This window comes from Centruroides sculpturatus, unplaced genomic scaffold, assembly GCF_000671375.1.
Source record: "Centruroides sculpturatus isolate CEXI.00-Female unplaced genomic scaffold, Cexi_2.0 scaffold748, whole genome shotgun sequence".
NCBI classification, from domain to species: domain Eukaryota; kingdom Metazoa; phylum Arthropoda; class Arachnida; order Scorpiones; family Buthidae; genus Centruroides; species Centruroides sculpturatus.
The window spans coordinates 70,154-82,549 of NW_019384939.1; the positions used below are offsets into that span (position 1 = coordinate 70,154).

General features: G+C 36.8%; 1 protein-coding gene across 1 annotated transcript in view; it reads left to right on the forward strand.

Moving 5' to 3' along the window:
• LOC111632099 (transmembrane protein 223-like) overlaps window positions 1–5,307 on the forward strand; it is a 28,136-nt gene extending 22,829 nt beyond the window's left edge. The window contains exon 2 of the mRNA XM_023376462.1: window positions 4,909–5,307. Within this exon, the coding sequence (XP_023232230.1) occupies window positions 4,909–5,204 (296 nt within the window). The 3' untranslated portion in view covers window positions 5,205–5,307. The remainder of the gene's footprint in view (window positions 1–4,908) is intronic.
• The last annotated feature ends 7,089 nt before the right edge of the window (window positions 5,308–12,396 follow it).

Below are 12,396 nucleotides of genomic sequence, written 5' to 3' on the forward strand. Positions count from 1 at the left end.
AAGACTATTGTATCGTTAAAAATTATTTTTTTATTTTGTACAAACAAAATAAATATATTGGAAAATATAAAAACAATAAAAAATTATACTTCAGAAGTTAATTTAGTATCAAAAACGTAAAATATTTGAGTAGCCCAAAAAGATTGCAGCACCACAGCACTGGCAAAAATTTAAATTTGCCGACTGGAATTCTTTCGGATGATTGCCTTTTGGATAATCAACGCTCTACTGTAATACTAAAATTGTAGCAATTAATTTAGTGCATACAATGTGAAAAATGAAATAATACTAAAATTATAATTATATGGTAGTTCATATTTATTGGAGTAGAAGATATACCTATGGATTCAGAAAGTAGCAGAAATACCAGATTTTCCACATTTTAAAAGTTTGCTTTATTCTCTAACATTTGATAATTAATGTATTGAACAAGAATGGAAACTTGATAGATATTTTCTTAGTGTGTGTCTTTGCATGTGCTACTTTAATCTAATACTTAATGTATGCCTTGTATCCTTAATATGAAGTAAGTTTTTATTGTTATAGACTGGAGAAGTGTTGTAAATTCTCATGAGCTTTCTAAAATTGTCCAAGGATCTCTGAATAAAATTCTTAACCACTTTTAATTCTGTTCTAGTCTACAGCTAGGATTCCCAGATACTTGGAGATAAAATCTGAAACAAAATGAGTTCTTCCCAAAAGATACTGGGATACTTCAATTCCAGGATACACAGTAACAGTACATCTTACTCTGTCAGTGACAGAAATACTGTACATTTAAAATGTGGAAAAAGAAAAAGATACTTCATTTTAGGAACAGTTTTTAGAATAAAGTTCTCCTGTCACTAGATGGCAGTCAGAAAAAATCTGGACAATTCCAGAAAACCGAGACATCTGGCAATGCTACCTACAGTGTCAGTTCAGTAGTTTTTCTATCAAAAACACAATGTAGTAAGTTTCATCTCTATAAATTTCCTGATTCAACATCTTTTAATTTTTTTTTAATTTCAAAAAGTAAAATTTCATTTAAAGTGAAAAAATTTTATGATGCTTTCTTGATTCAAACCAAAGCACATTCTGCTGAATAGCTTAACCACTTTGATATATGCTTTTACACTATAGAATGTTTTTTCTTTCAAAATGAAGGAATGTAAATATAAACTTTAAACATTTTGTGCTTCAGAACAATGTTTTAAAACACATCTTAATAATAATTTAAGTGTATTAAACATTTTAATGTGTTGTGAAAGAACATATTAAAATGTTTAGTGTAAATGTAGAGTTAATGAAAACAATTTCAACAATGTTTCCAGAACTGTTGATCTTCTATATAAGAATTAGTATTTTTATTCATTTCCATAGCCTTCATAAAGAAGTGCATATTATTTATTATTCTCTGTCTCCTCATAGTTTGTTTCTTCTGTAATTGGAAATTTTTATATTAAGAAATAATAAATTATTAAATTTTATTCAAAATACTTAATACTTATCATTTAATACAGAATATGTGTGAAAATGATTGTGTTTAAAAACTAATAGTAATTACAACTAAGATACATTACTAAATTTTTATCATGCCAATACAGGAATCTTTAGATTCATCTCAAACATCAAATAATATTATTATATATAGCAGACATAGGCAAATGCAGCTCTTTTTGAGTTACATGTGGCTCTTGCTGAAAGTGTTAATTTCTGCTTTTTATTATTATTATTACAATTTTCCACAATTTTGTGAAAATATGTTTAAGAAAAATTCAATATTTGTTTTATATTATATTTATATCATATAATAAAATTGCAGTACAGAATAAAAAAGTACAGACCTGCGGCTCTCATGCAGTTTACAAAACCTAGATTTCGGCTCCCACTGAACTTTTGCTTGCCCACTCCTGGTATATAGTGTCAATGATATTTCAAAACTTGGAGTTGTTGCATGATGTGTGCATATATGATATATAATGTATAATATAAAGTACTGTATGTCCATTTAATATTAGTAATTGAATTACTCAGATATTAATCCTCAAGTAGTATAATTTTCATTTTGTCATATTTCTTTTTTTTTTTCTCTCTCTCTCTTTCTTCCCTCTTCTCTAATATTAAAATGTATCAAAAAAAGTATCAAAAATTAAACTTTATTTTAAAATTTATGTTGTATGATTTATATTTTATATGAATATAATATACATATTTTTTATTACATTTTGATCAAAAATTATTTTTTAATCAACCAACCATCAGCCAAATTAATCAGGCAGAAATTATAATACAAAGATTAATTTAGAAATTACATGATAAGAACAACTAGAGATAGACATCAGGCACTATCTCTTAACTATACAGTGGAACCTCTATATTCATCATTAATCTGTTCCTAAGGACCTAACGAATATGGAATATGATGAATATAGAAACAATTTTTCTCATAATAAATAACTGATATTTAATTAATCCGTTCACATCCTGAAAAAAGGTACAAGAATAAAAATTATTAGTGATTTAATGAATATTCAGTTACTATTCAGTATTCGGTTTATTTTTCACTATTCAGCCGAATACCGAATACCTAAAAACAGGAGTAATAAATAAGAAAAACACAGTAAATTAATCATTTTGGTATTTAGATTTAATGTTATCGAGTTAGTGTTGTTTGTTTATATTTATTTATAACTTGTAACATGCACAAAATAAAAAAGAAAATAATATTAGTCACATGTATTCACAATTTATAATTACAAAGATCAGCACACGTACACGTCTATCGTTGGAGAATCCTCGCACATCTGAGGGTCTGACCCTGCCTATCCTTCTTTTTAAGCGCTCGTCTTTGCTCTTCCCTTTCTCTTTCCTCTATCGCTCTAATCCATGTATGCCTGTGCATACATCATAATACGCGCTCACGATACTTTCGATTCGTCACTTTTCCGTCGTAGAGTTCCCATTTTACAATTACGTGACTCAGCCTGGTGATAACGGAGAAAAGAGACAGATAGGACGTCGATATAAGTCACAGTTATGATTTCACAGATTCGAGACAGCTTGATAGCCCGAACGGCCCCAGGCTTTCGCCCGTGCACGCTAAGTGACTTTCATTACAAGCATTTAGCTTTCCGAAGTCTATGACAACAATTGTTTGGCATTGACGGCCGCGAATTTCGTGCCAATAAGCTGCCTCGACTTGTTCGATTATGTTATCAACTCAATTTCATATTTATTTTCACATTTTCACTTCGCTGTCCTTCTCTGTTCTTTTTTCGTTATTTACACGTGTAGGTCATTTCATTGTTATCCACATTTGATATAATCATTTATCACATACTTCCATGACACTCTTGTCTGTCCGCTACAACTGCCAAGAATTAACACGATTGGCGAAGCGTAGTGACAGCGAGCCAATAGAGAGCAGGATCCTTGCCATAATGTGGTTTGCGCACCAATTTTCGTATGTGCGTTAATCAAGCTGAATAGTTTGGCCGAATATTCGGCTATTCGGTCATGCTCCTGGCCGAATATTCAGTATTTGGCCTGAGGCCAAATATACTATTCGTTACAACACTAAAAATTATGTTGTTTGAAAACTTTATCTTTATTGTACTAAAATACAGTATAGTGGTAGAAGGGAAAGAACAGTATTATTAATATAGTATTATTATTTAGAAGAAGACATATCAATTAAAACATCAGGCAATTCCAAGTATGATCATGGGATCTGTTATGCCGATGATTCAGTAGCTCTAAAAATGTTCTTTGAGATGAAAACATCCTCAAAGAACATTTTTAGAGCTGCTGAATCATCGGCATTTTTAGAGCTTTATTAAATTTGATTTAATAAAGAACTTGTCCAGTTTTGTGTGTTTTTGTCTGCTTTTTAAAATGTATAAATATGAAGTAGGCAATTACATTATCATTGAATGCATTTGTATTTTGGTTGACTACAGCAACATTTGGGTGCCACTTTGGTTTCTTGCATTGATTATTTTTCAATAAGCTCAACAACACACATGACGACTGCACAAAGCAGACTGATTAACTACAGCTAGCTGATCAATGCAGGTGTGTGATCGTAGTGCCACTTCTGGTGTTGGAAATGACAACATGAAAATACTGACGAATACAGAAAAATAAAAAAGTCATCAAAATGTGATGAATATAGAGGTTCCACTGTACTGTATTTATTTAATACAATAAAGATAAAGTTTTACAAACAACATAATTTTTATTCTTGTACCTTTTTTTCAGGATGGAAATGGATTAATTGAATATCAGTTATTTATTATGAGAAAAATTGTTTCTATATTTGTCATATTCCATATTCATCCTTAGGAACAGATTAATGATGAGTATAGAGGTTCCACTGTATTTTATATGTATATATTTTATGCCGAGTAAAGCATTAGCCATCTGAGTACTGTTGAGTAGGCCGGTGGGTGTTGAATACGTCACCAGGCGGTGCTGTGGGTAACTGTTGGATGGTTATATCTAAAGTTTAAATGTGTCTGGAAGGGAGGAGCTGCTCAGAGGTCAGGGTGGTGTAACTGGTCAGCGAACCCCATGATAAGCAGAGGTTGTGGGTTCAACTCCCACTCTGGGCCAATTCTTTTCTTCTAGACTATTCTAAATTTAAAATTAACTTATAGTAACTACTTTAGTTAAGAGATAGTGCCTGGTGTCTATTTCTAGTTGTTCTTATCGTGTAATTTCTAAATTAATCTCTGTATTTCTGTCCGATTAATTTGGCTGATGATTGGTTGATTATTAATACATCAGGTTTTTTTGATGTTTATATGTAAATGTTTTTTTGACTTAATTTGAAAAATTTTATTGTATATATGTTAAATTTAAATATATTTATAACAAATATAACTGATAACTAAATTTATACATATATATATTTTTTTTTTCTAGGGTATCTTGTTGCAACGATATCTGCATTTCTCCCATTGAGAACAGTTCATTTGTTAGTTTTGTGTAAAGGAGGAATAAATGTCAGAATTCTTACATATACACCTTTGGGAACTACAAGAAAAATAGAAGTGCCACTGAGTCATATATCTTGCCAGCATTCTAGGCACAGTGCTTCTTCAAATATGTCTTTGAAAATAAAAGGCCGATGGTTTTATTTCCTAATTGACAGAAAGGGTGTATTTCTCCAACCAAAATTATTTGATAATACTGTTGGTCTGTATCGACATTTGAAATAAATATGTTCCATTTATTAGTTGAAGAATTTAATAGCTAATGAAGTATACAAATTTACTTTCAAGTAAATTAGTTAAAAGCTAAAGAATTTTAAATACTTCATTAAAAGAGAAAATTTTTATGTATTTTTAAGTATAATTGTTTGATAAATATACATATATAAGTTATAATTTCAGTTTTCATCAATAATGTTATTAATAATATTTTTTTTTAAATTAAAATTTAAATATAAAGATAATTTCATTTATTATATTTGTAATATGATTTTAAATATGATATTCATATTAAAAATTATTTTACAGTTTAATTTTTTACATTTATCTAACAAAACAAATTAAGACAATAAACTACATAAAATATAGTTTTATTTCTATTATAAAATAACAGTACAATAGAAGTTAATTTGGCACCAAGGTGGTGCCAGATTACCACATGTTTTTTGCAAAATTAATGAATAAGTTATATGCAAACTCAATGTTATATACATTGCTGTATATTTTGTATCAGCACAGACTATTGTATGCTTCCAATTTGTTTGTGTGCTCTTTAATCACATTTTACATATGTTGTGAATATTCCCTGTATTTGCTTTAAATTTAAATCAAAACTTTTTCACACTAGCACTTACTATGCATTTAGGTTTAGAGAATGTTCTTATTTTGGTGAACATAAAAAAACTTAAAGATCTCTATTTGAATTTTGTAGATTCTTTGTTCACCTGTTGATGACATTTTGAAATGTTAAAAGTAATTGAATGTATTCAATTCACCAATTAAATAAATTTAATGCCAAAAGACATTACGTTTTTTCATAACCTATATTTGATGTCATATGTGATTATATAAAATTTTCTTTAATCTGTCTGAAGATCATACAGTGCATGACTATATTGTGTTTAGATTGATTGAAAGACCAACAAAAATGTTAATAAACATATTATGGCCCAGATCTTTAACACACTGTGTTTCCAAGCAAATTCAGTTTATAGAATACTAGCATGCTAGATTATTACACAGTTCAGGATACTTATCAAAGGGCAACATTAACAAACTTCTGCTGTAATATAAATTGTCAAAAAATATCTTTGAAAAAGTTTAAAAGATTGCATTTTACTATTTTACTATTTTTTACTCTTGTTAATGTTTTCTTAATAGGCTGCAATTTGAAAACACTGTAGACCTATAAATTCCCACTGTCATCTGTCTGTCTTTCCTTAATCTTGAGAATGATGTTAGATAAATGTAATTCAAGAGTAGATATGGAAAACTTGGAGGCAGGATGCCCCAATTAACTACATATGAACTTCAAATGCAAATCAAAATTTACATTATTCTAATTCAAAAATTTCCCCTGAAAGGAGCTAGATAGATGACTAGCATGACTCCATTGCTAATGAAACAGTATGATGGACAGAGACAACATACAATACAATACTAATTTGAGGTGGAGAGCATATATTTTAAATTAAATAAATTAAAAATATTATTTAAAAATTGCAGCCCACCATTGTGAGATGTCACAATAAATAATTGCTTGTTATTATTTCACATCTTTTCGTATATAATAAGTATCAAATTTTATTCTTACAAACTTTTCAATATTTTGAAAATTTTAGGCCTTATTATTATTACAAATAAAAATATTATATTTGAGTATTTTTATTTTTATTTATTTATTACGCATACTGGATACACTCCTTGATGCAGGGAGCAAAACCATCTCCCAAAGAACAAAAACACAAATACAATGATCATAAGATCACAAACAGATTATACAATAATAAATTAAATACATAACAATTTAGATACAAATTAAATATTAAAAAATCAAATATAATAATTAGTTAAAGTTTGGGAGCATCTGTCAATAAAATACAAAAAACTAATAAATAAAATAAAAACCAAAAATAAGCAAATTGCTTACCTATAAGAAAGAAATAAGTTAATAACGAAGATACAGCAGTGACAGATGCTCCCAAACAACACCAGCANAGTTAAAAGAAGAAAGACGGGGTATTTTGGCCACATCATCCGAGGAAGTAAATATGAAATTTTGAGAAATATTTTAGAGGGAAAAATCTGTGGAAAGAAAAGCCCAGGAAGGAGAAGGAAAAGTTGGTTAGGTAATATATGTGAATGGAATAATAAGAAAGCAGAACTAACACGTGAAGCACAATTGAGATTGTTATAATACTAGTCCTACATTCAGAAATGAATATGGAACCAGAAGAAGAAGAAGACCCCCTATAACACTGTTGATAATTCCGTTTTATAAGAAGTCCATGTTGTACGAGTCACTTAGATTTTACAAATACGTGTGCCAAGCTGTGAATGGCTCACATATTTGTAAAATCTAAGTGACTCGTACAACATGGAATTCTTATAAAACGGAATTATCAACAGTGTTATAGGGGGTCGACTGTATCATTGTACTGTATGTAAATCTAATACATCAGACAAATCCTATTCTTAGATTTAAAAAATTTTATAACTTTCAGCTTTAATATAATAAAAATAATAACTTTTTTTGAAAAGTCCATCTTGTTGTATAGCAAGGATTTGCATAACATGGCACTTTCCACAATGCAATTATTTTTGAAAAGTCCATCTTGTTTATTGTAATTTTTTTTAAAATTAACCTCCAGAATAAAATGCTTTTAACTACATCAAACTGTTTAGTTTTATTTTTTTCAGTACAAGCTGGAATGCTTAGAAATTAAATAAGTTAAACTTGAAAAAAAGAGCAGTCAAGTTCAAAACTCACATACGTCAGTTAAATTCAAAACTTATATGTATTGAAGTAAACGTATGTACAGTTACAAAAATTTTCACAAATAACAATTACAAAACGTCAGATGTTAACAAAGTTCAACACATGTATCCACTACAACAGGTCCATCGAAAAGACACCTTGTGACGACCTACTTCTAAAGTTATTTACTGCACAGCCAGACGAAATAATCTTCTAGGTCAGCTTAGGCCAAGTTAGAACGACCGTGAGTTCCCTTGATATGTCCGAGACGAACTAAAGTCAAACGTGAGTCCACTTCATGTGTCCAAGGAGAACTAAACTTCCCTTCTTTCTTTTCTTTCTTTTTTCTATCTTATTAATATGGAGACTCTAGCCTATTGGCTTTTTCTCCGAATTACTCCGCTTGGAATTTAGGTAAAGCGGTTGGTGCGGTGAACAAAACGCTTCAAGATTTTGATATGTTGGTGGGGAGGAAGGTCTATATGAGGCCAGTATATCGGAGTTAAGGTACGGACGATCGTGAGGTCCAAGGTTAAAAGACGGCCTAGCTCTTGGCGTGCCTATGTGTATTTCGGGCAGACAAGCCAATAGTGTGCGGAAGTTTCTGGCGATCCACAGTGGGGGCAATCTGGCGAGGCGCTTTGGCGTCGAGAATAGAGGAAGTTGTTAAGGGGGCCGTATCTGTTCGAAGTCTAGCCAATAGGGTTTCTGTGTGGCGAGACGAGGCGTGATGGTATATCCAAGAGGCGAAAGGTCAGAGATGGTCGCGACCTTTTTTCCGAAGAATGGTAGACCAAGTATCGGTGTAGTTGCGGATGATCGATTCCCGCATCTGATGTATGAGGTCACATGCCATGAGAGGTCTCCACCAGGAGCCGATGGGAGTGTCATGGCTAGCAGCTTGGTCTGCTTCTTCATTTATGTTCATGCCAACGTGACCAGGAGTCCACCCGATTTCAAGGGGTGTTGGGTGGGAGCTGATGGTTGCGGCTAGGTCAATAATAACCGCAGGAGAGGAAAAATTGACGTTGGCGACTGCCTGGAGAACTGATTTGCCATCCGAGACAATGGCCGTCGGAGTGTTAAGACGGGCGCTGAGATTAACTGCCCATTGGATGCCGAGAGCCTCCGCACCGAAGACGCTGCAGCTCGTGTGTAGCGACCAAGTTTCCTTGACCGTATGAGCCGGAAGAACTACTCCAAAGGCCGTCCGTAGGTGTGATTTTGAGGCATCTGCCCCAATGAGAGTCCAACCCCGCCAGTTGGTAGAATGTAAATGATTGAAAAGGGCATTCAAGGCTTCCGGAGGTTGGCTGGAAGCATTTGGAAAGTCGTCAAGACGAATTCTAGGTTGGATGTTCACGGGGCTCGGGGGTACGTGTTTTTGCCGGTATAGGTGAGAGATGGGTAGACCTTCCTGACGAATCAGTGAGAGGACCCTAGAGGCATACGGGACCTGGAAGGGGCGCCAATGGTAGTAGTCTAGACTGGAAGCTGTGCTGAGTATTTTGTAGAGATGGCTATAGTGGCCTCTTGAGAGGTGAGTGATGGCGTGCGATATGGCTTTCTGACTCAGCCTTGACTGGAGTGGAATATAGCCTGACTCGGCATATAAAGATAAGAGCGGAGTAGACTTGGGCACACCCAAGGCTGTGCGAAGGGCTTCGTGAATGGGTTTTTCGATGCAACGGACAGTGGTTGGGGGGCCCCTTCCAGGAGAGGAGCGCCAAATTTTGCCATCGGGCTAAGGACGGTGTAGATTAAGCAGAGGAGGTCGGCTCTCCTGGCACCATTTCTACGAGAAGCAAAAAATTTGAGGAGGGAACCGGCACGAGTCACTTTGGTTCTTAAGAAAGTCTCGTGGGCGTGCCGAGTGATGTTATGCGAAAAATGAAGATTGAGGATGCAGAGAGAAGGGCGCTGAGGGATATAACCTGAGTTCAGAGACAAAGTAAGTGGAGGGCGGTGGAGTTTGGCAGAAAAATCGACGGAAGCGCTTTTAGTGGCGGAAAAGGATAAACTCCATGTGGTTGCCCAGTGTTCAAGGTGGTCCAGGGCTAATTGAGCTTTGCGAGCTGCTTGAGAAGGCCTTGTACTCGAAGTGAGAATGTATAGATCGTCCGCGTAAAGGATGGCGGTGACATTGGGGGGAGAGTGGTCCAAAGGTCCGCCATGTATAATGTAAATAGAATGGGGGCAAGAACGCTCCCCTGGGGGACGCCTTGGATAAAGGCGTGAGGAGGTGACAGCACCTCGCGCCAACGGACGCGAAAAGAACGATGTAATAGGAACGATTTAAGCCAGGACAAGAGTCTCCCTCCCATACCGAAAAATTCTAATTTAGCTAGGAGTCCTTCTTGGCACACTGAGTCATATGCCCCTTCTAGGTCGAGTGCGACTAGGTACACCCAGTGCTTTCTTGCTCGGGCCACAGCTATATGGTGGTGTAACGTAATAAGGGCCTCATCTACCCCTCGGTAGGGGAGAAAGCCAAAGTGTTGTTGGTGGAGGATATCAGAATGAAAGGTCCATTTATGGATTCGATAGAGGATTAGCCATTCAAATAGTTTTGCGACGTGAGAGGTAAGAGAGATCGGTCTATAAGAGGCGCATATTGTCGCTGGGCGTCCCAGTTTAATGATCGGAACAACGGTAGAGGAAGTCCAGTCTGGGGGACAGGACCCTGAGGCCCAGAGATTATTTAAGAGCTTGAGGAGGGCCGAGAGGCCCACTTTTGGGAGGGTCTGTAAGGCATGTGATCTTACGCCATCTGGGTCAGGTGTAGTGTTCCGAAGACGGTGTATGGCCCGGCGGAGTTCGAGAAGATGAAAGGGGGAATTGTCAAACTTTGGGGCCCCTAGCCGGGGATCATCAAGGGGAGCAAAAGTGCCCCTTGGGCGGGTACGCCCAAAAAATGATGCAAAGGCTTCCGCCTGCTGGATGAGACTGAATAGGTAGTCTGTCGTTTGGATTATGTGTTGGGTGTCCGTGGTCGCCAGCGGGGATCTCAGACGACGGAAGATACCATAGAGTGTGGATGGAGAGGGGGGAGAGGCACACAAACGACCCCACCACTCCCGATGAGCCTGACGGGTCTGCTGACTGAGTTTCGCTCCTAATTGTTTATATTTATCCCACCAGGTGAGAGACGCCCGCCTGCAGGCTAGACAGAACGCGCGACGTTTAAGCGCTCTAAGGCGACTGCATTCGGGGTCCACCATGGTGGTTGACCCGAGGAGGGAATGAAGCGAATTATTGTATTAGAGGAGACCGTCTCACGGATAGTGTCTACAAAGACGTTATACGAAGTAGGAATCAATTCCTCGGTAGTCCAACGCTGATCGAGGTTATTTGAATAACGATTCCAGTTTGTTGAAAAGTGTAAACGAGGGGTAGTTGTCGGGTTAGGGGTGCCCGAGATAGATAGGGTGATCGAAATAGGAGCGTGGTCACTGGTTAGGGTGTCCATGCAAGGACTCCATAAGGCAGAACCTAATAGGTCCGGGGAGCAGAAAGTCAGGTCTATAGCTGATGATCCGTTTGAGTGGAAATAAGTTGGTTCCCCAGAGTTCCAACAGCATAAGTTTGCGGATGAGAACCAATTGAAGAGGGTGCGGCCCGCGATGTCTGGGCGTTTGCACTCGTTATCCCAATAAGGATGATGAGCGTTCCAGTCCCTGCACACTATGCGAGGTTGGTGATTGCCCCGCAAAAGGGGGTCCAGTGAGACAGCCAGAAGGACGCCGTATGGGGAGTATACATTCACAAGGGAGAGAGGAGCCCGTGAAAAGTATACCAAGGTCTCTTGATATTCGATGCCGGTGATTTTGGGACCAGGGGGCAGCTGGCAGGCAGGCCACCGGTGAGAGACCGCTGTTAGGAGACCCCCTCCCTGAGCAGAGGTGTGATCCTGGCGGAAGAGAGTGAATCCTGGAATGGAAAGGACCACTTCGGGAGTTAGCCACGTCTCCTGTATCAGGATGATGTCCACGGTACGTAGCCAAGATGCCGCCAAAAGGAGATCACGTTTAGAACGAAGACCTCTCGCGTTCCAGTGTATCAAGCGGAGATTTTGCAAGATGCTTGAGGGGTTGGACATTTTGCTTGGGGTATTGGGCGGGTGGCAGCAAAGTTTAGCCTTCTTGGCTGGGGAGGCAAAGCAGGAGTCTTCTAGGGGAGTTACACTTGTGGACCCCGTGGAGTACGTGTGGTCCATGTCTGAACTCAGAAGGTCAATGACCTTCTGAGTTCAGACATCGGCGGCATCCGATTCAGAAGGTCAATGACCTTCTGAGTCGGATGCCGCCAATGGATCGGTGGGACGAGGTTTAGGTCCTTTCTTCTTCTTTGGGAGTTGGGCAGGAGTCAAAAGGCCCACCGGATGGGAAGAGCGCTTATTTGACGTGGATGCGGTCAAATCCTTGTTCAGACTCGGCTCACGGA